This window comes from Pectinophora gossypiella, chromosome Z (genome assembly GCF_024362695.1).
Source record: "Pectinophora gossypiella chromosome Z, ilPecGoss1.1, whole genome shotgun sequence".
Classification (NCBI taxonomy): Eukaryota; Metazoa; Arthropoda; class Insecta; order Lepidoptera; family Gelechiidae; genus Pectinophora; species Pectinophora gossypiella.
Window position 1 is genome coordinate 7,957,671 of NC_065433.1, and position 25,954 is coordinate 7,983,624.

At 37.3% G+C, this 25,954-nt stretch overlaps 2 protein-coding genes across 2 annotated transcripts; both read right to left on the reverse strand.

Moving 5' to 3' along the window:
* Window positions 1-4,032: 4,032 nt before the first annotated feature.
* On the reverse strand, window positions 4,033-8,025 carry LOC126380514 (uncharacterized). The gene is made up of 3 exons (XM_050029975.1): window positions 6,883-8,025; window positions 6,156-6,447; window positions 4,033-4,889 (listed from the first exon to the last, which is right to left on the reverse strand). The coding sequence occupies exons 1-3, from the start codon at window positions 7,925-7,927 to the stop codon at window positions 4,574-4,576; spliced, it is 1,653 nt and encodes a 550-aa protein (XP_049885932.1). The 5' UTR covers window positions 7,928-8,025; the 3' UTR covers window positions 4,033-4,573.
* A 2,599-nt stretch (window positions 8,026-10,624) lies between these two features.
* LOC126380529 (nuclear transcription factor Y subunit gamma-like) lies at window positions 10,625-25,648 on the reverse strand. Its single transcript, XM_050029999.1, has 8 exons — window positions 25,348-25,648; window positions 19,638-19,767; window positions 18,041-18,226; window positions 16,794-16,925; window positions 15,923-16,003; window positions 15,624-15,725; window positions 12,348-12,455; window positions 10,625-11,745 (listed from the first exon to the last, which is right to left on the reverse strand). The coding sequence occupies exons 1-8, from the start codon at window positions 25,371-25,373 to the stop codon at window positions 11,665-11,667; spliced, it is 846 nt and encodes a 281-aa protein (XP_049885956.1). The 5' UTR covers window positions 25,374-25,648; the 3' UTR covers window positions 10,625-11,664.
* Between the last annotated feature and the right edge of the window lie 306 nt (window positions 25,649-25,954).

The window sequence follows — 25,954 nt, forward strand, 5'->3', positions numbered from 1 at the left end:
TACTTTAGTAAACTTAAAGCTTAGTTGCAACAGGATATTACAAAATTCCCACGGGAACGGTAGTTAGCGGGAAAAAAACATTTGTATGAAAAAATCAAATCTAAATAAAAGGAGAAACTGACTGACTCAGTGACTGACATATCAACGCATAGCCTGAACGGCTAAATGTAGGCATTTGAAATTTGGAAGGGACATAGCTTAGGTACCGTAGAGGTGCACTAAGAAAGGAATTCCCGGAATTCCCACGGGAACGGAAATTAGCGGGAAAATCCTTTTGTATGAAAAATCTAAACCGGTTAAGTTAGACGCTTGAAATTTGGCATGCAGGTACCTTAGTTAACTTAAACCTTAGTTGCAACAGGATATTGCAAAATTCCCACGGAAACGGGAGTTAACGGGAAAAAAACATTTGTATGAAAAAATCGAAACCGCGTAAGATAGATGTTTTCAATTCAATTCAATTAAATTATTTATTGCATTCCATGTAGTACAATGGGGTGTTACATAGGCATAGGAACTAAAACATGGACCCTGTAGGGCACAGCAACGTTGAAGGGAAGAGAGGAAGTGTGTATTAAAATTAAAACTCAATGAACAATCAATTAAAAAAAAATCAATTCAATCAATTGATTCAATCTAGCATGCATGCATACCTTAGTAAATATAAAGTTTATTTTTGGCTGTATTTTGAAAAATGGGAGTTATTGGGAAAAAAATTGTATGAAAAAATCTAAACTGCATAAGTTAAATGCTTGAAATTTGATATGCACTCCCACACACACAAAGATCTCTCTCTTATATAACACGCCACGCGGACGAAGTCGCGGGCAAAAGCTAGTGCGACATAAAATTCTAAACAACGAGTTATAATTAATATTTTGTCAATAAACACCACGAATAGGTTACGGGCAACTGACTAAAGAAACAAATGTATTTATTTTTAGGTATTAAACTGACTTTCAGCTTTAAAAGCTTTCAAAATTAATATCTACTTCATAATCTACTATTTGGCTTATTTACTTTGTACACAGTCATTGTTAGAGGACAGTTATAATACTTGAGATTGTAGACTTACAGCTAGTTATGTGCGTAAAGGATTCTGTACACATCCGCAGAAAATATGCCACACATCTCACATGTGTTTATTGAGAAGAGAACCGCTACATACTGGGTGTTAGTGACATCGTAACGAAAACTTTGAGGGGTGATTGAGGCCATGATTCTGATATGATATCAAGTGGGATTTTCCGTCGCAAAAGTATGGAATTGAAAATAATTTAAAAAAACACAAAAATTTTCAGAAATATTCAGACTGAAAATTCCACTTGATATCGACTCAGAATCATGGTCTGAACCATCCTCCTCAGTATTCGTTACGGTGTCACTAACACCCATACCTACTTGTATGGCTACCGTATGTACTTGTGCGGGGTGTAAGTGACATCGTAACGAATACTGAGGGGGATGATTCAGCTGATTATTCTGAGTTAATATCAAGTGGAATTTTTCATCGCAAAAGTATAGAATTGAAAATAATTTAAAAAAACTAAAAAAAAAATCATGAATTTTGCGACGAAAAATTCCACTTGATATTAACTCAGAATCATGGCCTGAATCATCCCCCTGAGTATTCGTTACGATGTCACTAACACCCTGTATATTATATTAATCTCAGTAGATACGTAGTTTGGTTTTGAATCAAATGCACGCGGAATGGAAAATCCATACTACTGTGTGCAGTCTCCTTTATACAACAAGAATCTTAACATTTAATCACGAATAAAAATATCACATCAAGAAATACTGTTTTATATATGCACCTTCATACAGGGTGTCGCGTAATTAAAGTCCACAAAAATTAAATAATATGCACGATCATATTTTATTTTCTAAAATTAATAAAAAAGAAATCAAACATGTATAAAGGCGTAAACTTTTTTTAAATCTGCTTTGGGTTTACGAACAAATGTGCATAGAATAGGCCTTGTCTTGTTACTTTCCACCTTGACTGTTTAGTTAGTAGACCCTGTATACAACGTACAATATTTAAACACCCTGTATACAGGCTGAATTAAAGCTATTTATAAATAGTATTTTTTAATATTAAAAAGACACAGTCAAAACATATATAACGTTGAAAATAATACTGATTTCACTTAAATCATAATCACAGCGCTAGCCGCACGGTTTCAACCAATAGCCCGGCGAGGTTTAGGTATGCAATACGGAATCCGTACCGCCCATGCCGATTAAATTATAATAAAATAAATAACAGATTGATCAGGTTTATACTGTGCATTCTCGAAATAAACTAATCATTAGTGAATTCCAATTACACCTCCTTAGTTTTCATTACCCATTGATGTATAATATGTTACTAATCTACTGTAGTTATTTATTACCTACCTAATTTTTACACCAATGTTTGTTTTTCATTCATAAATACCAATTAATATAAATATATTCGCGAATATTCACTTTTTTCAACATTCGCATTTACAATAAATACTCGAAAAATATAAGAAAATGTAGCTGTAGTTTGTATATACAAATATAAACATAAATAGCTAGCTCTAAGAACTTTGTTAATTATATCTTGACCACCTTCAGTCTGCTAGTGCGCCACATTGAGAACACGCAGCTATTATTTGCCGCCCTTTTGAACCATATATATATAGTCATACACCGACATAACATACCACTAGACCATACAACCCAAACCATATCAGCAAAGTGGTGACATCCCGGCGTGATACTTGTACGCGCTCTCAACTACAACCCAAACACATCCTCCGCCGTCATTTACATCACTGCGTCGTCGTGTGTGCGTATACACTTTTGTAAAAAAACATTAGCGTTACTAGTGACTCCTAGACTCTATCATCATGCACGGCCAAGCACCATCACGACCGCAATGCTCCGCCGTCTCGCAATCACCTACGGTCCAGCAATCATCCGTCGCACCAAAACAGCACGCTATCACCATCAACTCACGTATTCTCGACTTCTGGCGCACACAACCACAAAGGATGTGGTTCAATCAGTTCGAGGCCATCACCGACCCACAAAAGGCAAGTGACCTACACAGAGCGCAGCTCTTAATAGCTGGGTTGGGGAGCGACGAGTTGTTCAATATGAGTGATATTCTCGAAAATATGCCAGAACACAACAAATTCAAATCATTGATATCGCGTCTAATATCAGTTTGTGAGGAATCTGAGGGCCGACAATTAAATCAACTTTTAAACGAAATAGAACTCGGCGATCAAAAACCTTCCCAACTTCTCCGCCGTATTCGGGAGCTGGGAAGAAATAGGGTTTCAGACGAGACACTTAAATTACTCCGGGTAGGCAGACTACCGGTTACAATGGCGAAATCAAATCGGATAGTTTGGCTAATCTCGCAGACATAATTATTGAAAATATATGATTGTCTGACGTGAACAAAATATCCAAACCAAGATCTAGCAACCTATGGTCCAGCAGTGCAGACATCGCTAGTGAGTTTGCACAATTAAAATTAAAAATTTCAGCCATCGCCACAAAACTTAGCAACTTTGAACGTCCATCAAGCTACCTTGCTCGTCAGTCCAATCAAGAACGGACGCGATCACCACCACGCATGGTAATAATCGTACGGTCTTTGTTCAGAAAGATTTAAGTGTCGCCTCTCATGTATTCCTCCGAAACGAAGCTCGAAAGCCATTAACACATCCGTATAGGGTCATATCTCGACACCTCAAATTCTACACCATTGTCCATAACGGAAAGGATAACACTGTCTCAGTTGACTGTCTCAAGCCAGCTTATCTTTTAAGTGATGACGGTTATGTGTCGGCCACGGCCACGGTACAGACAACGAACGCAACTGACACCGCCCACCGACGAAGATCATGTCACGCCCGCTGCCGCCTCACATTCGCCTACGTCGACACAGATAACACCGCAACTGCCTCCGAGATCAATTACCTACACCAATTAGACCAACAGTTTGCTTCGATATATGAACGAGTAATGACACCTCCTTCCCTATTCATTAACACTACTCATCATCATCTAATATAAGGGGTACTAAGAACGCGGGATTGGACGGTAATAGATGCACCCGCATCACACGGCGAGTTTACCAGCGCAGTCTCTCGCAGCAGTTGCAGTCGTCAGTGGTACAGTCTGGGAAAGTATGCTGGCCTCAAATTAAAAGCTGTTCGATTCACGGCCAATTCACAGTACCGTTCCACGCGCAAAGACGCAACAGGTCTAAACGCTAGCCATGAAGGTAAAATATGAAACGCGTAGGCACAATGCAAGATGTGAGGTGCGACTAGTGTTATGTAGTAACTATGTGTCCAGCGTAGACGTTTTTCAAACTTTGAGATACTGCATATCAAAGTTTTTTTTTAAGTCCCATTGAAAAAAAAACTTAACTAATATGTAATTTTCGTCAAAGATCCACGTGTTATTGTGTGAAGGGGTCAAAATTTCAGCCGGTATAGGTACCTAATTACCGCGATAAGAGAAGTTCACGCGAACAAAGTATATTGTAAATATAATGTGATTAATTGATTATGATGCTTCACTTCGCTGGCTCTTCCGGATACTCTATGAAAAGAGGAGCGTGCGGCCACGCGAAAGGAGCGTGAAGCCGAGCGAAAGGAGCGTGGCGCCGCGCGAGAGGACCGTGGTGAGTCGGGGGTGCAGTGAAGTGCCCGCACCGAGAAGTGTGGTGTCCCCACAGAGCAGCGTGGTGCCGCCGCTGAGCAACATGGTGCAGCGGGGTGGCAGCCTGTTGGGCCAGGAGAGCAGAGTGGCGCAGCGGGAACTCAGCTGGGTGCAGCGTACGACCAGCGTGGCACCACAGCAGGGCACGCTGCTCGCAGTGACTGCAGCGCCTAAATTAGAGGTCACAGATCAACCGATTGCGAATATTGCGATTGTTCTATCGCAAAAACTTTAAATAATAACAAGTTTCTAGAAAAGAAAACAATGCTGACTAAATAAATGAGACTGCAAGCACCCCAATCAAGCCCCTGAAAATAAAACAACGTAGAATTTATTGTTGATTTTGGAAGTTATTGCTTATAAGAAGCTACTTATTATTGTTTTAATAAGAGAAAATGTTGTGAAGAATCCTCTGCTTGAAAACGATATACATACTATATAAGGTTTTGGAAACGAATGTAGAACATACACTCCAGCTACATTTATACGCACTTATCACCACAGAGACCACGTCAGTTTTAGTTACTATATTATGTCAATAATTATGTATTTTTTTTTAAATGAGTTTTTAAATAAACAATTAGCGACGATGCAAACAGAAAAGCTCATGAAACTTAGTTGATTCTAACGATACGTAAACTTATAATCTTGGCTTATCATAGTGCCCAAAATATAAAATAAATAATAAAATCCAAAAAAATCATTAAGAGAGATCTCCATACTTGTAGGTATATAATAAACCCACAAAAATTACCAAAACTTGCTTGTACTAGCACTAACTGTACAGTAATACATAATTTTAGCAAATAGTAACATATCATACATCAATGCATATGAGCAACAAAATTGGTGAACTGTTATGTTAGACAACAAATAATAAAAATTCCAAAAAATATTAAAATGAAGTATGCGGGGTCGAGATTGTCTTTAATATTGGCGAAAAATTATCCAAAAGGTAGGGCATTCTGATGAGCTCCTAACCTTGGAGATTTTTGAAAATATACACGAGAAATAGCATCTTGAAGTCACAAAATCACCTTGACAATTGTTTTTCTTCGCATTTGCATAATCATATAAACAATGAATATTCACATTCCCTTCGCAAGGATATTAATAAACATTTTCTAGATTACAACTGAATACTTATTGCAAGACCTTGAGAAATAGAAAAAAATCAGATGCTTTTACTCAGCAATGGTTTTAAAATATCATTAAAAGATGCACATCAGAAAAAGGTAATTTGATAAAAACCCAGAAATTGAGTAAATAAATGTTATACTGTCGATCACACAAAATTGATGTTTGGTTCGTAAAAAAAGCTTATTTTAAGAAATGCACATTATTCACCTGATGAATTAGAATCAGTCTCCAAGATTTAAAATTATTAGTGTGTATAAATTATTAGAGTATTTTTTAACATTGATCAAATTACTTACAGGGATCTCTTTTTGGCTGAACATGATGCCATGACACCTGCTTGCCTTTTCGGGATCTTTTTGAAATTAATAACAACAAGTCGTTTGTCATAAAGCATGATAATGCGGTGTCCATCCAGAATTTCTAGCACTTCAATTTGTACTATTCCATATGGTGGAGCGACAATCTCATTCCTGCTTCTTGAAATATGCCGAGGCATAATAATTTTCTGAACGGGTTTTTCACCCTGCAACTTCAACACCCCATTGGAGTAAGGATCTACATAAATTTCCAGAACTCGACGCGAGGTACCTGTGGGAAGATAATTTTATTGTTTAACATCATAGCAACAATAGGTATCTACTTGTAGTAGGAGATAATGCCTGTATCTTTCAAGATATTTGTTTAAAGTTTGTAAAATTTTGTTACAAATCATACTAGATACACCTAGGTATGTTATTGGAAAAACAATTAAGAATAAAAATGCTTAAAATGATCTACTTCGAACTACATAAATATTTTTAACCAATTAAAATTCTTCTAGCGGCAATTTTTTGTCTACTATGCTTCAACCAGAATATAATCTGGGGGGGCCTTTGCCTGCAGAAGGCACACAGGCGAAAATAAAACATAAAAAAATAAAAAATAATAATAATAATAAAAAGTCTGAAATAAAAGCTTATAATAATAATATAATAATGCTTCGACCATACAATACAAATAACATTGTTGAAAGTACTATGTTACCTATAAGCAGCACATTGCCGTGAACTTTAACAGTTGAATGATTCAATCCTGTGTGGAGGGGCCAAATAGCATCACAGTCTTCTTTGATCCATTTGTAAACATCTGGTGCAGACCAATCGAAACCATGTCTCTTTAACACATTCAAGAAGCCTGGCTCTTTCGCGGTGTTTTTGTCAATATGACAGATGTAATTTATTTTGTAATCACAATTGGAATGATTACTGACTGCATATATATGACCTTTCTGTGTTATGAGATCGATCCTGTTTTCATTTATAGTTGTCACAGCTTTTATTTCTTCTGAGAAGTTGTCTCTAGAAATGGCAATTGAATTGAGCATCACTTCATCATTTTCAGTGACTAGTGATACCATGTGCACCACATTGTTTTGCGCTTTGAAAAAAATCGTTTTTTCTGTTAAATAAAAATTTGCAGTTGTATGCAGTTTTCCAATAGTATGCAATTGCTGGTTTATTTTGGAGAAGACTTTTACTTCAAATTGCCTCGTAACAAATACAATTAAAAAGTCATTTTCTGCATACATACAGAATGCAAACTGAAATACTTGAGTTTTTATCAATTCTAAAGTAGTGATATTATAGTATGAGACTGCGTTAAAGTATCCTAAATGGACCATCCAATCGTACTCCGCATCGTTTGTCTTCATAAACTGTGGGAAAGCTACAATCCCATTTTCCAAAAGTTGTAGTCTGGGGATTCTTCTTTCGTCACTTATAAAAGCGCACAGCGTATGTAGTGGAGGCGACGAGTTTACTGACATTCGTAGTGATTTAATCTCTTTCCATAAAAGCAGTGATGCAAAGATTTGTTCCCAAGACATATTGGCCCGCACATATGTCTCCATGTAATGTGCACCAAGCACAGTTTTACAGGCTTCCTTCATTTTATTCACCACTATATCTTTAGCGAGATCCTGCCACATCAAACACACCCTTGAACATATTTTCAAATCATCAACATCTAAATTCTGCAATATTTTTTCCACCATTTCTAGTGGCAAATATTTTATACTGACAGCACTCATTTTGCGAAAAGTTATTTTATCTATTTCACTTTATTATTTTCAAAACACTATAAGCAACGATTGATTAATATATTGCAGTACAGAAACTTTCAAGCGAACCGCGTTACACGAAGTCACGAACACGCACAACACAATATTTTTATTCCACAAAAAAATATGCCGTGCCGGCGGCGCCCTCCCCTCAACGCTATACTTATTTGACATTGACAAACAAAACAAAAAGATAGGGATGGGCGATATACATCGACGTATTCGCATAAAATACTCGATGTTTACATGAATCGAATCAAATCGTTGAACATACGGGTGTTTGGATTTATGATTTTACCATTCTGACGTACGGGTTACACAGAAGCTGAGCTGCACATAATGACATAACATACATTATTATTGCATCTCGCGATATTTTATGAAAATTATTTTTGTATAGGAAGAATAAACCTTAAAGATATCCCGACTTTTTGGCGGGAACGGGAACGGGACAGTTGCTTTCTTTATTGAATAATCGAAATAATTAATATAAAGTGGTGTTTTGTGGTTAATGATCGCATTAGGTTAGTCGGAAAACAATCGCGATAGAGCTATTATATTGAAGTTATTCAATAAACAAAGCGTACCTATCTATTTTTGCTTCATGCCAACAAGCCACTTCATAACTCGAAAGTTTATGCGGATTTTTGAGTTAATTCGTTTAGGGTTCGGAGCAGGAGTCTGCTTCAAGGATGGGGGCTTAGGTTTCATCATCATCACCTTCCATCAATTCATTAATAATCATCGAGAAAAAAATATATAAGACATGCCTTGCCCTTCGGGAAAAACAAAAACAAAAAAAGAGATCTACCCACCCACCTTGGTCTTTGCACCCAACTATGAACTTTAGTTTTTTATTCGGAAGTTTTTTTTTCTTAACATTGGCAGAAATCGGTACAGTCATCGTTTCTAAACAATGCAAATATAAACAATAAAGTGATGTTTTCTTTAAGGAAGTTTTCGCAATTCTTTTGGCGCACGCGCTTTAGTTTCGTATCTACATACCTAATAATATTTCACCAAAAACAATAGGTATAGATGGCGTTGTACAGCTTTAAAGTGATAATTACCTATTTTCTCATTACTCGGGTAAACATTACCAAAGTAAGTACAATGTAATAGCAGAAGCATATATAAAAATAATTGTTGCTTGATATTTGGATCACATTACGTATATAATTATGTATACCTATATGAATTACATTAATGCTTTTCTTTATTTTGATCACAATAATAGCTAGTAATAAGTAATTGTGTCTGGGTGTACCCAAGTAGGTGTACCCAGGCACAATTAATTACGCCCCCCCCCCCCCCCCCCCCCCCTCACCCCTAAATAAAGGGGTCATCATTTATACCCAAAAACATAGAAAAAAACTCTTGTTATCTAAGAAATTAGAAGGTTAAACGAAGGAAAATCTGTACAGCGCACTTTATATTGTTTTTGAGAAACGTAGCCAGGAAAGTCCCTCAGGACTTGCACAGACTAAAAAGAGATACCTACTACGTATCAGACGAACATCTTTAGTATGTAGGTACATACTTTATTATTCTGAGTTACTTACGTTTTGTTTGATTGATTCTAATGATACATAGGTAATCGAATTTCACTTGTTAAAGGACTACCCGTCAGGCAGCGCAATGTACAGGAGCTAGATTTAAAAGATAGGGTCTTCTTACCGGGATCAGTATTATTCTACAGATTTTAATTCGACTTGAAATTGAAACAAGTATCTATTTCAAAGTCCCAGATAAACGTAAAATCTGTAGAAAATAATACCGAACCCGGAATTAAGACTTTTTTAAGGGCTTGTTTCGTAAGTTTAAAAAAAAAGTAAGATAGGCTATTTATTAAATGATTTATTTTTAATTTTTTTTACAATATTTTATTGCGTGATGCAAAAATGGTTCTTACATCGGAGACAAACGCTTCTTTAAATTTAGACGGGATAAATCCGTGGCGTTTTAATTTACGATTTACACACCATGAGCTATGATTGGGTGTATTCTGGAAAGTCCCACAGTGTTGCTTGATATTGGAGAATATGTATAAAATGTGTAATAAAAAGCAATTTTTTTTCAACACCATATTGTTTTTATTTAGAGAACGGAGCCTGGAAAGTCCCTCCATTATGACTTATCAATTAGTTCCATTAATTCGCGGGGCCTGTAATAACTTTTATACCGCATTAAGTATACCTACCATCATATTATTTTTCACATTTAAGCTGCTCCACAGTTAGTTTAACTTTAGGACATAAAATTCTTTACAATAGATCATATTATAGACGAGTAATGCAGATTGAGGTGGCACCACTGCACTGAAAGCACTCCAAGGGGGTTAAAATGGCCACATCGAAGCAATTCATCTAAGAAAGCAATATTGCAATTTGACATTTGCGCATATAAAAGTAAGTGCGCAATGCAAACAACTGTCAAATAGCAATATTGCTTTCTTAGATGAATTGCTTCGATGTGGCCATTTTAACCCCCCAGAACGTATTCGATTTTATTTTCGGTACCACTTCTGTATGCATCAGGCTTTAACTTACCATATAAACTACACATAAGAATAGTAGCATATTACACATACGTATCTATACTTTAATCATTTATTTATTTATTATTAGCCTATATGATCCCACTGCTGAGCAAAGGCCTCCCACTTTAATCATATGACATTAAATAGTTGTTATATTAATCTTAATACTATAACAACCTAACATTAAAACCGGTTACATTGAAAAAATGTGGCATATAAAAATAATAATAATAATGGGTTCGCGATTGAACACAACTCAACTTATGCCTCAACTTGTGGCCTAAGGTGGAATACTCTCACCTAGCCACGTCACCAAAAAATACTCAACAAAAGACGAAAGCAGAATTTGCCTTTCATATTCCGGACATCTCCAGTCTAGAAAATGGAACACAATTTGATTTGGCCGAGCCAAAGCTCCTAACTCCCGACAAATCCACAAAAAAATCCGCAGCATCTAATATTGCAAAAGAACCACCATAATGACACGTAAGGACTCAAGCCCCTCCCTTGCGAACAACCACCATCAACTACATGAACCTTCCATCGACGTAACTCAGTTCCAGATTCCTTTTAAGAAGTACGATAAGTACCTGGAAAGGCACCACTCCCCCTCTCTTACTATAGTATCTTTGGAAAACTCTCAAAACTCGATATAATAAGTAGATGTAGTGTGTACAGTCTTGACGTGTCTGGTCTGATAACCAAGGACCTACTTACCAACTACCAGCAAATCTAGGCACAAGAAAGAAATGTACCAAAATGAGGAGGAATTTATAACCAGTAGCATCGCGAGCATCCTCGTCGCCTCCATGAACATCACACCTCTCTACAAAGCACCCATGTACACTCAGATTAAGAACAAAAAATGTCTGTGCACTTTAGCGCTGAACTATTTATCAATCTTGTATATGTACCTGCAACAAGGTATAGTCATGGCGTAAATTGTGTTATGAATAGGTAAAAACTCTTATTAGATAAATTATGTTCACACTTCAGCAAAACCAAAGAAATAAAAGCGGTATCGTGCGCCCGCTCAAAACTAAAGCAGCAGACGGCGTTACCCTCCGTCTCCTCAAACCCGATTTCACAAAAATCTTATTTCACACAATAATTTGACTGTCTCTGTCTGGTCACTGATCTATCCGCTGGAGTGGGGGTCGCCGCTGCTCTAGGACTCTTCCTGGCTAGAGGCCACTTGCGCCAAAAATACTTGCTGCTGTTGCGGCTGGTGCTGCGCTTGTGATGCCACCTGCGGACAATAGGCTAGATGAATTTTCTATTGCTTCCTGTGATGAAATTTGTATGACGTCATAAATAAACACGGTTAATTGTCGTAAATGAGTCCAAAGAAATATAATAGGAAGGTATTTGGATATGACAGGCTAATCGCGTACTGTTTGTGCGCTCAACGCTATTTTTGAGCAAAACCTTTTCGTCCCACTTTTTGAGCGCTCGTGTTCTTGTAGAACCTAATCTATAATGTATTTATTCGACCGCGGAGACCGCGATACATACGATGTTGGTGATGATGCGTGGTTTACCTATGTGCTACGCATCACAACTAATCACAAGGCACACATCTGTAAATCAACAGATTTAAAACGCTTTAAATCAAATGTTGCCATTTAAACCCCAAATAAGCCGTTTAGAAACTCGCCTACAAACATAAATCAGTGCAGTTATTAAAACAGGGAAACATTTCAATAATAATAAGTTTGGATTAAACGGTTTTTTTTCGTTTTGAAAAGATTGGTTTAATTGGTTTTAATCCGACCTTACATCTGTATGCTAGACCCAATGACAATGACGCACGCCATGTTTATTCGCAAGAAAGTAACAATGGTCATGTACTTGTATGATCTGCGGCGACTGGTGCTGCGTCTGTATGATGATGGGCTGGCTCGGGTTGTTCTGCACCTGGAGTCGGATCATGTTCAGCTGCGCCTGCGACAGTTGAATCTGCAAATAAACTCACGTCACTTCTACTTACTGTTTATAAAACTGAAATATAGAAACGATATAATTTTAGATCTGCTTACTTGCACCTTTTTAACCATACGCGGACGTTGGTCTTGCTTTATGTTTTTAACAGACTTCAAAGAGGAAGGTGCTTTGTATTTTAGCTCTTCTTGTTATTGTTACTATGACAGTTTAGTGTACTGAAGACGCGACGCCCAGAAGGTGATGTAACTAATATCGGTTTTTACATTCTTAAGTACGAATAATTATCGCTAATAGCTGGTACCCGCGACTTCGTCTGCGTACTTTTAATTTGAATATTAAGGATTATATAAAAGGAACGGTATAGCATGTGATTAAAAGAGAGTAAGTAGGTATATTTAAAAAAAATAAAAAATATCTGTTTACAGTCGTTATAAAGTACCTATGTATTCCATTGAGTGGCAGAAATTACCTAGGAATATTTATCGGTCCCTTATGTCCAAGACACTTACAGGGGTCAGCGTCACGTTGTGTACAAAAATATTTTAAAATGACCTAATTTAAAACTTTTTTGTACACAACGTTTGCTATTTTGTTATTATTTGTTAAAATGTAGAAATTGTTTGGACTCGACACTCGCGAGCAGGCCACGTATACACCACGTGCGCTCCCCCACCACAAGACAGCGCCGTTGACTGCCGCCACACTTCGGCGAATGTGCGCGACGACGAACGACGACCGACGGCAGTGGCGGCGATGCAGAGTATTCGTTAAAAGGAACTTTATCTACAAAAGCCAAATTTTTTTAACTTGATACACCCAAAACTACTAAATATCATGTTCCTAGGTTCAGTGGTTAATATTTTGTATACAAAAAGTTTGGCTTCGTAGTTCCCGTTCCGAATCCGTTCCGTTCCGTTCGAATTTCGGAAAATCCGTTTGTTGAAAAACTCTGCACATCCTAAGAGACCTACGTACCAAGTTTCATGGTTTTATCTTCAAAAATGACGAATACCCATACAAACATTCAACCCGTATTTCACCCCCATACTGGTAAAAATTTCAAAATGCTTGAACAAACGATTTTTTGTTTGTTATTTAGTGCCTAAACACAAAATTTAATATTTTTATCTTGAAAAATGACGAACCTCATAAAAAATTTCAACACCTATTTCATCCCCTCAAAGATCGAATTTTCAAAAACGCTTTAACAAATTGTTTTTTTATTTCTTATCAAGTTCCTAAATATAAAGTTTCGTGGTTTTATCCCCAAAAATGACGAACTCCCATACAAACTTTCAACCCTCATTTCACTCCCTCACTGGTCGAAATTTCAGCAACGCTAGAACAAATGTTTAATTATTTTTTATCAAGTGCTTAAATATAAAGTTTCATGGATTTATATTTTAAAATTAAAATATCCCATACAAACTTTCAACCCCTATTTCAATCTCTTCGTCCCTTCTTTTCGCAATAAAAGGTATCCTATTTTCTTTCTCAGGGTCTAAAGATTGTCTGTGCCAAATTTAATCAAAATCGGTTGAGAGGTTTTAGCGGGAAAGCGTAACAGACAGACAGACAGACAGAGTTACTTTCGCATTTATAATATTAGTAAGGATTATTTTCCCTCGTTAAATAGTAAACAAACTAAGTGTAGGTGTTATAATTTCGTTGACGAACTGATTACCTATCCGTTTCTTTGTCTAAAATGAGTATTACCTTATTACTATGATTGATTACTGGGCTTAAAGTTCGTATAAATGTCTATCGAATTACCTCCTCAAGTTTAAAGCGTAGCTAGTCATGTAGTACTATATTAATTATGTGGTGTAAGTAATTAGATTTTATCTGTATGTAATGTAATAGTTAGTTGAATAAAAAAACTTATACAAATCAGATCAATTAATTGGCGTAATGTGATTCTAGAAAGAGTTTTAATGTTAATAGATAGCTAGCTATAGCTATGTGTAGGTTCCTGTAGGAATGAGATATAACTGTTTAATAAAGACAGTTGCATCAAAATTTTATCATAAATTCCCTAAATTATGGCGCCTACCTACCCTCTAAGTTAGAAAAGTGATCAAATACTAACTTGAGGTCACTCAGTTTAAAAAAAAACATCGAAATCATTCCAGTAGCTATGGCGTCATGCGCTTCTTGACACGATCACGAAATCTAGATTTCCGCGGGAATGAGGTATTTTCCCGCCATAAAAAGTAGCCTGTGTCCGTGCCTAAGATCCTATCTTTAAATTAACCAAGTCTTATAAAATTCCGTTCAGACGTTAAGGCGTGAATGAGGCAAACTTTTAAAACAAACAATTAAAAATCACTAACCTAGTTTTCTGTCTACTGCCTACGCCTTAAGTACGATAGCATAAATATTAATAGGCCATATCCTTTTCTAGATTACTATCTATCAGCTAACTAAATTTCATCAAAATCCGTTGAGCCGTTTAGGCATGATAGACAAAACTCCCAGCAAAAACCATAAAAAAATCACTAACTCAATTCAGTTTTCTGCCTACTTCCTACCCCCTAAGTACGATGACGTGATCAATTTGATCGTACAACCGTTTTTAGATAACCAACTATTACCTTACTAAATTTCATTAAAATCCGTTCAGCCGTTTAGACGTGAAAGAGCAAAAGTCCCAACAAAAACGACTACAAATCACTAAATCAATTTAGTTATCTGCCAACTGCCTACCCCCTAAGAACGATGGCGTGATTATTTATAGCCTATGACCATTTCTAGGTTATCATCTATCACCATACCAAATTTCATCAAAATCCGTTGAGCCGTTTAGGCGTGAAAGAGTAACAGACAGACAGACAGACAGACAGACAGACAGACAGACAGACAGAGTTACTTTCGCATTTATAATATTAGTATGGATGTTGTCGAATGTGAATATGCATTTTTTTTCACTGACGCCATTTATCTATGGTTCAATTTTGATACGACTTACACATAATGAGGTACATGTGGCGTGCTAGAAACTAAGAAATTACAATTACGCTAGTCATCGTAGGCACCAGAAGTTAGGTATGTAGTGGTAACATGAGCCATGTCAGGAGCCTTCAACTCGTACATAGTAATTACAAACTTCTGCGACCGTCTTAAACTTAAACGAAGTCGCATCTAGATAATTAGTAGGTAGATAACAAAACAAGTTCTGCATACTGGCATCTGCTGCACGTCTCCGCCGGACACCAACTGCTGCACGAGCGCCACCGGCTGCGGGACTACGCTGCCCGACGTGCTCGCCGAGCCCGACTGCTGTTGCTAGACATATTATACAATACAAAAAATATTATTACATTGCAGAAACACGCAAGAAAAATAACAGCTACAAATAGAACAAAAGAAGCACAATCGGCGGCCATTTATTTCACCTTGGGGGTAGTTATACCGGGATCGTACAAACACTCCCAGCAGTCCCATCCCCCAATCCCAATACTAATAAATAATAATAAAAAAACCTGCACTATCTGCGTGGGTACAATGAACTGCGGCTGCGCGGAACTAGTCATCGCTTGTTGCTGGGACAGCTGCACGCAGTACTGTACACAAAATGTTGCCAATATTAATACTCAAAACATAATATCGGGGAAATAAGCGGACTTTATGCTAAAGCAGCAATCTACTCTGTTAAAAGTTTCACCAGTTGAATAACAGGACAGAAAGATAGAATACAGCCAAGTCATCATCATCGTCCTTGCAGCCTACACAGCCTATAGAACGGCAACTCTACCCGCTCACTTCAACTTTCAATCGCGAGGGCTGCGAGCGGACCATTGTTTTTAATTTTTATATAAGTACGTTCGAATTTTGAAATTGGACGTCGACGTTCTTTCTACTGTTTCGAATATTTGATCTGATAGTACCTAATTACCCGCGTCTTTACCTACTTAATTTTTCAATGTGTTTTTTTTATCAAAATATGGTAATAATTTGCAATAAAATTGAAAGCAATTAATTAGTTCAGTATTTTTTTGAGTGAACTATCATATTGCCTATTTATTTGTATTGACTAATGAATGATTATAAAGCTTCTTGCGTAAGGAGTAATATCTATTTAAGAGTCAACACGTTTAAATTGGGTATCGTAGATGGCAGTCCTCAGACGTCACACACACACAATCGCGCATGTACGATAACGTCAATGTGTAATGCCTGTGTAAAAGAGGTTTTTGTCCGAAATGTCCGGGGTATGCTAGTGCGAAAGAATTATATTAGGAAAATGTATTGTTCTGATAGGTTTTTAAATCAATCAAACCATAATTATTTTAAAAAGTACAGTGCTTTACTTTTTAAATGCACTGGTCAAATAACCAGTTAAGACGGAAATACCTGATCAGATGAGGTCGAAGCTCGTGGAGACTCCTCGCGCGGCTTGCTAGGCTTCACCTCATGTCGCGGCACGATATCGATCAGAAAGTCGAACTGGTCCGACTTGGATATCGCCATAGCTATGTCATTGCGCTGGAATATGATAATATGTGTTGTATAATGTCAGCACATTTGTAGTGCAAGTATCTAAAATTCAGCTATTTTACCACAAAGAAGTTACTTTTACATTCAAGCTGGGATTGTAAACAAACAAAACAATATTCTGTATTGAATATGTACATTATTCTAAAATACACAAAAAAAAAACCGATCTAAAAAACCTACGTATCCTATCTAGCCTCATATTCACATTGTAGCTTTAAAAAACTGAATGGACTAGAAAAACTCAAAAATAAAAAGTTATAAAAGTTGGCTACCCTCAGGATTTTATATTTCTGATAAAATTAGTTTTAGATGTATCTCCCACTCGTTTAATCCATTATTTACTGGAATACCTGTATATTCAAATGTATATTATGTTGTAATAGCTGCAAGTTGTCTTCTGATTACTTGCGACACGGCAACCTGTTTTAGGGATTACGGGCGTATGCATATTTGTATTGTGTTGTAACGGAGTCCCCATGCCTGTGGTTGGGGATTGTCGTCAGACGGCAGAATCATATAAAAGGTATTTTTTTATTACAGAGGCTTTGTTCTCAAAAACAAGGTTAGGACCCCAATAGGTACTAATGCAGTAAAATCATAATGAATCAGTACATAAAAGTCAGAGAACTGCTAAAGAAACACCAACATTTTGGAGTGTTGATAATGTGGGAACTACGCGTACTTTCGACCAACGGTCTCAAGCTTGGCGCCGACGACCATATGCCGAAACGTCCCACCCAACCACCGATTGACCGCTAACCGACCTCCAACAGGGTCTTTGTAGCACAGACTAACAGTTTTTGATCGAAAAAAGGCTCGCGTGGGCTCAAGGCGGGTGCCGCTAGCCAACATTTGGTACGGAAACGATATCATTTTATGAAAAAGATATGGTAATAGCGGTTTTCTCAATGTTATCATAAGACTTCGCCTCGCAGCTGTTCTTGGTGTGCACCGACTCTAGGATGTAACGTTGCGGTTATGAGATGAAGAGGGGTCACGGGCAACACCCAGACCCCAATTGTTAAATATTTTCTTAGTTTTTAGTCTTTAGTTTGGGAACTACTAAGCTAATATCATGCTTGATAACAAGGATGATGGCAAACCTGCAAAGTCCGCCTTTTATTATCCTCAGTGTGATGCCAAGCCCGCAGTGTAAGTTCATGGATGAAGATCTCCGCAGCCTTGGCAAACATCACGGGAGCTTCCGCAGATATCATCTTCACTTCTTCATCTAGTTTCATGATTTTCTTAATACGAGCTAGTGGGAGAGCCTGGGTCTTGAAGTCTTCCTATTAAAATGAAACAGATATTATTAGTTCCAAAATACTAACAACAATACTAATATTGTAACACAATTGGCGTTAGTAGTGCGGTATCGATATTGTTATTAGGTTCTAATAAGAAGATTACATACAAATGTGTCATTGTACTCGGAACCCAGGCTTCTAAGAAGCTTGCCTACCTCTAGGTGACTATCACAGGACCGATCTAGGAACTATAAGTACTGCTTCCGACTGCGACGCTTACACTACATGTGAGTGTGTCGTCACGACTGGGACTGTGCGTTTGCAATCATTGTGCCTTGTTTTTGTGTAAGAGTTTGTGCAATAAACGTATTTCATAGTGACGTAGTCGTTTTCGTACTCCTGTGTTACGCGGCTAGGACAAACCTTATCAAACCCCCTTCACAATTGGCGCCCAGCGTGGGGCCCCCTCACAATATCTTATTGCACCAGAACATATTATAAAAAGACAAATGAAACAATAACATAAATAACCCACCCAACTACAACACAAAAATTAACAATTAAGTATTGAACTCTCAGAGGAATTGGGACGAGATTTCGAAGTCCGGTAACTGGTTGTATGCCCTTCCGTCGCCATATCTGGAGACACTGTTAAACGAGAACATGTTGAGGATTGGCACTCAGACTTAGTTGGCGGATTTGCGAGAGACATCGGTGTATGTGTGGATGCGTTGTGGAGTCCCATTTTTATCATAGTCTGGCTTGCGTGAGGTGTGCAGGTGCAACGACATCGTCCGGCGGGTCATCTCTGCGGTGCTGTGTGTTCTGGAGCGTCTTGAATGAAGTCAGTTGGAATGCAGATGGCTGGCGGGGCTTATCTTGATCCCTTGGCCGAAATGCCGGTGACTTATTTGGGAATTAGAACGTCACGTGCGGTAGTACATTTATGACACATCTCAGCGGTGCCAAAAGGGTGACAGCTTCAGCTGCTGAAGCGGCTACTAGGCATAAGCACCTCAAGTATACCAATTTAAACGCAGCTTACGAATTTGTACCTATCACTTTCGAGACAGCGGGTCCTTGGGGTTCGAGAGAAGAGCTTTCGTGAGTGACATAGGGCATCAACTATGGGGAAGGGGTTTGGGCTAGAATCGGGTTTTTTCTGGCGCTGCGTATCTCTTTGAAGGAAACGCCGCGAATGTTAGGTATGTCACGTTTAGACAGGAAGCTTTTCGGGTTGGACTTTTCACATTTTTTAAGATTTTTATGTTATATTTTTTGCATTGTTTGTGCAATCTCGATTTTTCTATAGGTATCTTTGTTATTATATATTTTTAAATACACATTTACAAAAAAGTAGTAGACTACTTAGGTATTAACGGAAATTTCCGCGAACTAATTTCCGTAGTATTTGATTCATGAATACTATGAATAGTATTTGACTGTTACAGACCACATTGACTTTCTTGATGTCCTCCAAGATGTTCTGCCAGAATTGCTGCAGTGTCTGCTGAGAGGAGTCGGCCTGAGCCTCCTCCGCGCCCTCCTGCTCCGCCTCCTCTGCATTGTTGCTTGCCTGGTCACTGGAAGTTGAATTGCCAAATATTATCCCAACAAAAACATTTTCATGTAAAATGATGACAAAACTCGAGCTCGGTGAGGTCGGGGAGCTCGGTGGCGCAGCGGTTAGTTAACGCGCTCGGTCTGCGATTGTTGAAGTAAAGCAACTTTCGCAAAGGCCGGTCATAGGATGGGTGACCACAAAAAAAAGTTTTCATCTCGAGCTCCTCCGTGCATCGGAAGGCACGCTAAGCCGTTGGTCCCGGCTGCATTAGCAGTCGTTAATAACCATCAATCCTCACTGGGCCCGCGTGATGGTTTAAGGCCCGATCTCCCTATCCATCCATAGGGAAGGCCCGTGCCCCAGCAGTGGGGACGTTAATGGGCTGATGATGATGATGATGACAAAACTCGCAATGTCAAAAAGTTATAAGATCTCATGTAGAGCCAAGCTTCTAATTCCACACGCTCTAACTACACAAACACTAAGTTCACAAACTCTACACTTAATAATAAAAATATGGAGCTTGTCCGTTTTAGTAAAACTATTTCAAAATCTACATTCACTTAGTAAGAAAATTAGTACAATGTTAGGAAGAATGCGAGCGGTCAGCACGAAAATGTTCGATTTTCTTGTTGTTTAATACCAAATTTCAGCCGTCAAAGACGTTTGAAAGAACCTTATAATTTTTTGATGGTCGTTAGTCAGTCAGTTAGTGTCAAAATCGGTCGGTGTTGATATGTACAATCAATCAAATGTAAAGTATAATATATATGCTTTTGAAACTTTAGATGTTTAATAAATTGACTGCTGACAACATATCCTGAGAATTTGATTTATCTGGTATAAGGGTTCAAAAAATGGACGAAATGTTTCGAGAAAAAGTCCCTGTCCTGGCGCTTTGCTTTACACGTCTTGGTGGGGTACTTACGTGCCCGGGGTGATTTGACGTCATTTTCATACATTACTATAGTTGGTAATGTGGTTGGTACCAACCACATAACGGATTATGTGGTTGGTTCTTTCTAACGTTCTTAAAAAAATCAGGGCCAACATCCCTTTTTTGCCCGGGGGGACGATGTGGTTATGTGGGACTCCCTGGGTGTCACCACCCGGTATACCCACTAAAACCCAACGGTGTTCCTCCTTGCCGCCATGTGGCGAGAACACGGGAACGCAATTGCACACAACCGCGTCCCCGCCGAGGGCCAACATTCCTATAAGGATTAACATTTTATATTATTTAGATTAACATTTTACCTAAATGTAGACGTACGATTACCTTACAATGGAAGGGTTGAATGGAATAATTGAGCCAGATGACACTATGAATAGGACAATAAATGATTCTCGGTCTTTGTAATTCCTTGGGACTATTGCATTAGTTTATCTCTCTCATTTGTGCTATTATTATCAGCATGTCCCCTCCAGTCTAATTCTTCCTCAAAAATCTTAGCTAACAACAATTAAAAGTTAATTTGATAGGCCCCATTTTTTACAAATTAATTGATCATTTTAATTCAATCATTAATTAAAATAAAACAAGAATAATAATTAAATAAAATTATATTAGGTAATTATAATTAAAACAATATCATTATTTATAATACAAATTCAATTAAAATACAAATACATTTTGCTATTACTTTAATGGGGGACTTTGAGGCTATGTTCCCCAAAAATAAAAATATAGATGGCGCTATACAGAGTTGCCTTTGTTCAATTTCAACATAGACTGGAAAGTCCCTCATTATTTCACAGTAAATGGGTAATTCTCACCAAATCTCGAAATTCGGTCGACACAACATTGTGAAAAAAAATGTTGTAAATTAAATGTTTTTTTTCAACAATTTCATAGTATGCATGTAACTTGATATGTATAATATAGTAGGCCCCAGAAAAAAAGTACTTAAGTTTTTCTTTTGGCCGAAGTTTTTCTAAGCCTTCGGGGTCGGATTTCATTTTCTCTCTGCGCTTTCTATCATACTCTTTTTTTCTTAATTGAGCTTCTTCCATGGACAACTTCTTTCTATTTGCAGTTATTTTCTCTAAAGCAACAAAGCAATGCGAAAATTAGGTTAGCAAGAAAGTTAGCGAAAGAAAACTCAAGTAGACAAATCATTCCCTCATAAATCGTCATTCCCTCACCATACATTTTCATGAGGGAATGATGGTGAGGGAATGACAAAATCGAAGAAAAACGAAACGATCTCGTAAACATACCCTTACTTTTAGGCATGCGACTTTGTGTTAGTAAACTACTCCCAATACCAAACATTTCAGTATAATTAAAACTTAGATTATTTACTTACCTCTTATTTTTATTGATTGTGGAGTAATGACGTTAAAAAAAGTAGACTTTGAAATAAATTTGCTAAAGCTTTTCGCAAGAGAAAGTCATGCACGCACCAGGTGAAATCGGCATTTTGAAACATTGACAGTATTGTCAACTATCAAAAACTAATGATAGCATTCCATAATCATTAAAAGTATGATTATAAATCGACTGTCGGTAGATGTGTGAGGGAATGATTACCAATCATGGGACACAAGTATTACAAAAAATTGTACCCCCTTTTATTAACTTTTCATTATAAATGGCAGTAGATAAATGAAGATGTATCATATTTTAATAGTTTAGTTCAACTTGCAATCAGTTATATTATAATTTAGTTGATTTTATTCACTTGAATATATTATAATCGGGAGTGTGGGACATAGTGAGGGAATGATTTTCAAAGATATACACTTCTCATCAAAAAAATCGAAACACCTTGCAAGTTTACGTTTTGTCAGGATTATCAGAAAAATGTGTACATTTAGGAATAAATGTTAAATGTCGTTTAATAGTGAGTAATATGAGCTTATCAAATCTTAATGTTAATGTTCTAAATTTAAATGAATTTTTCATAGGTTTCGTATTTTGTTAAATGAGTCATTTTTATTCCGTATGGAGTATAAAGGAAATGGATAAAACAACACACGTAAATGAAAAAAAAAGCTAAAAAACGTTTATTTAATAACTTGTATTCCCTCCCCGAGCTCTAATTACTGCTTCCATACGGTTCTTCATCGATCGGATGAGAGTCACGATCACATGCTGTGGTATATTGTCCCATTCCTCTTGGATTGCATCTTGCAGCTGGCTAAGTGTTTCTGGGGCAGGATCTCTTGCTCGAATTCGTCTCTTTAATTCATCCCACAGATGTTCAATGGGATTCATGTCCGGGCTTCTTGCTGGCCATTCCATAATAGAGATATCGACTTCGTTAAGATAATCTCGTACGACGCCCGCGGTGTGAGCCCTAGTATTGTCGTGCATGAATATGAAGCCGTTGCCAATAAAATGTACATAGGGCATCACATGAGGCTCGAGACACTCTTCGACGTACCGATGACAGTTTAGTGCAGGCAGACGTGGCCCAGACACGAAAGCAAGCTCTGTCTTACCGTCGGCGCTGATTCCTCCCCAAACCGTCCACGAACCGCCACCATAGCTGACCTTTTCTTCAATGCAGCATTGTGCATAGCGTTCTCCGTCTCTTCTGTAGACCTTGTTCCTTCCGTCGTTACCATACAGCATAATTTTACACTCATCAGAAAAGAGAACTTTGCTCCACTGTAGGTATGACCAATTTAGGTGCTTACGTGCAAAGTTAAGGCGCGCTCTTCGATGGTCTGCAGTTAATTTCGGCCCATTTGCTGGCTTATGCGGTACCAGTCCACGATCCTTCAACCTTTTTCTAATTGTAGAGTCACTTACAGCCACCCTTCGTACAACACGAAGCCGCTGCTGCAGTTGAAAAGCGTTAAGGCGTCGATGTCTTAAAGAAGTTGTTACAATAAATCGATCATCTCGCTCAGAAGTGACCCGATTCCTGCCAGATCCTGAACGGCGCGTGAACAAACCAGTCTCCCGATAACGTTTATAGACTCTATGAACAGATGACAGGCTTAGATGCAGTCTTGCAGCCACAACACGCTGACTAAGGCCAGAATCCAGCAATGCCACAACTTGGGCGGCTTCTGTGGGCGAAGTATCCATACGTTTTAGAAAAAAAACCTTTTTTCAGACGTCCCAAAGTCACAGTATTGAAATAAAAAACAAAAAGTTTAAGGATAGGCGCCAATTTTTAGTTTTTAAACGCTAAATGTACTCCAACCCTAAACACACATTTGTCTCAAAACAGTGATTCATTTCGTTTATAAGATAAACAAATGAAATTCTAATTTTAAATTTAGAATTTTCGCTTATTACCTACTGTAATGGCCAAACTGCCAGCTATACATTTATGTATTTTTTTTCATCGTATGAATTCTTTTTTGTGTTAAATTCGGACAGAAACAATGAAAACGGAAGTGTTTCGATTTTTTTGATGAGAAGTGTATTTATATAAAAAAATTAAAATTTGTTCTCATTGGGTCACATTTTGTAATATCCATAGTTAGCAGCAATGATATACTTTTCAAAGAAAAAATAATATCCCTTTTCTGTCGATTAGTTTTTCTGATAAATTCACAGGACTGGAATTTCGAGATTTGGTGAGAATTACCCAAATAATGATTCATAAAATAATTATTGATTACAGAAATATAAAATGTGCTGAATTGAAATCAGTGAAAACAATAGAGCAATTATGTCCATGCCCTTTCATAATAAACACTGTATCTTATTTTAATATTTTTTAATTTTCATTTGACCAAAGGAGGAAAGGAATAATGTAATTTTTTACAAAGTTTGAAAGAAGACATAATAATTAAATATTTATTAATTCGAATAATTTATTTAGAAACATTGAATGACTTATAAATATTTATAACATAAAGGTAAATATTTAATAAATTACAAGATCTAAAAAACAATTTACAAAAAATTTAAAAAGTAAAAATAACCGATACCTACCTATCTATATGATATACTGAATCCTACTGATAATAATCTATTAATGGTGCTAATTCCTGTAAATACCATCTAATTTTATTTTAGGTTATATCTGTCATTTTCTTATCCGCCGAAAAGGAAAGGGACGGGTAATCGACAAGCATAAAATTTATGGAACACACGTCAATTTTAAGCACAAATCTAAAACAACCGTCTAAAAATTCGCCCGGGTTATTCATTTATTTACTCATTCTTCCTAAAATTAAGAGCTGTCAATCATCCGTCCCTTTCCTTTTCGGCGGATAAGAAAATGACAGGTATAACTTAAAGTAAAATTAAGAGATGTCTGCAGGAATCGGGGCCAATATCATACTGATGTCTTCAAGGCCGTAGTATTATTTACTATTTCTATATATTATTGTACCCACATAGGTAGGTACATAACAGCAAAGAAAAGCTGAGTAGGTAATAACAATATTATTTTTTAGCGGAGCAAAGCATATTCATTTAGGATTTTTCAGTAATTATTTAATAGTTAAAAACTGTTGTATAATCACTTTTATCAATAGAAGAAAAATGGGAAAATACCTTGAATGTATCTATTCTACTACTACAGTATTTTTTTGACGCGACTTTATGTAGGTACTTACGACTTACGTAGGACAAATGGGGAGCCCTGGGGGCTCTCACCCGGTAAATAAAGATCTGCGAGTTACTCACGCTGGCACGAAGAAACACACCGACATTTTGCGACGCGACCTCGGTGCACCTACGAGAATATACCTAAATCACTACGTTTTACAGAGAGAGCACTACGAAATTAGAAGATAATCAGAAATAGTGAGAAAAAAATTGGTATAAAAGTAACCGCGATCGAACTTAAAACACAGTAACCAATAATCAGAACATAATTCATAGATCATCCAATCACGAATTAATAAAACTGCGCATGTGTTCCACGATTCGTCCGCCGATGCCGAGTCACATGAAGCAGGCCAGGCAGTCACAACACAACAACACCACTTCACTTTGTTTACGGTAGGTACCTACCTACGACATGCATGCATTATAATCAATGTGCTGAATGTTGCCAGATAGCCAGATTAAATTATTTTCCTGAGACATTTTAACCAACTTCACAAAATAAGGTTGTTATCTATTCGACCCGTATGTAGGTATGTAATATTGTTTAAATTGAACAATATTCGTGTGTTTTTTGGTACTGATTCCAGCAGACACTGTTAACTTACCTATATCTTTTGAAAGGTCTTTTTAATATAAAGATACATAAAAATAATTATATTTGCGCAGGATGTACAAAACATGA

What these genes read in the sequence shown, in the direction of transcription:
- LOC126380529 (XM_050029999.1), bottom strand. Translation starts at nt 25,373, where the DNA reads ATGTCGGTGTGTTTCTTCGTGCCAGC. An exon ending in GAGACGTGCAGCAGATGCCA is followed by an intron (nt 12,456 to 15,623) that starts GTATGCAGAACT and finishes GTTTATTTGCAG; the next exon opens with ATTCAACTGTCGCAGGCGCA. An exon ending in AGTCGCCGCAGATCATACAA is followed by an intron (nt 11,746 to 12,347) that starts GTACATGACCAT and finishes TATTGTCCGCAG; the next exon opens with GTGGCATCACAAGCGCAGCA.
- LOC126380514 (XM_050029975.1), bottom strand. Translation starts at nt 7,927, where the DNA reads ATGAGTGCTGTCAGTATAAAATATTTGCCACTAGAAATGGTGGAAAAA. An exon ending in CGGCAATGTGCTGCTTATAG is followed by an intron (nt 6,448 to 6,882) that starts GTAACATAGTAC and finishes ATCTTCCCACAG; the next exon opens with GTACCTCGCGTCGAGTTCTG. An exon ending in TCAGCCAAAAAGAGATCCCT is followed by an intron (nt 4,890 to 6,155) that starts GTAAGTAATTTG and finishes CCTCTAATTTAG; the next exon opens with GCGCTGCAGTCACTGCGAGC.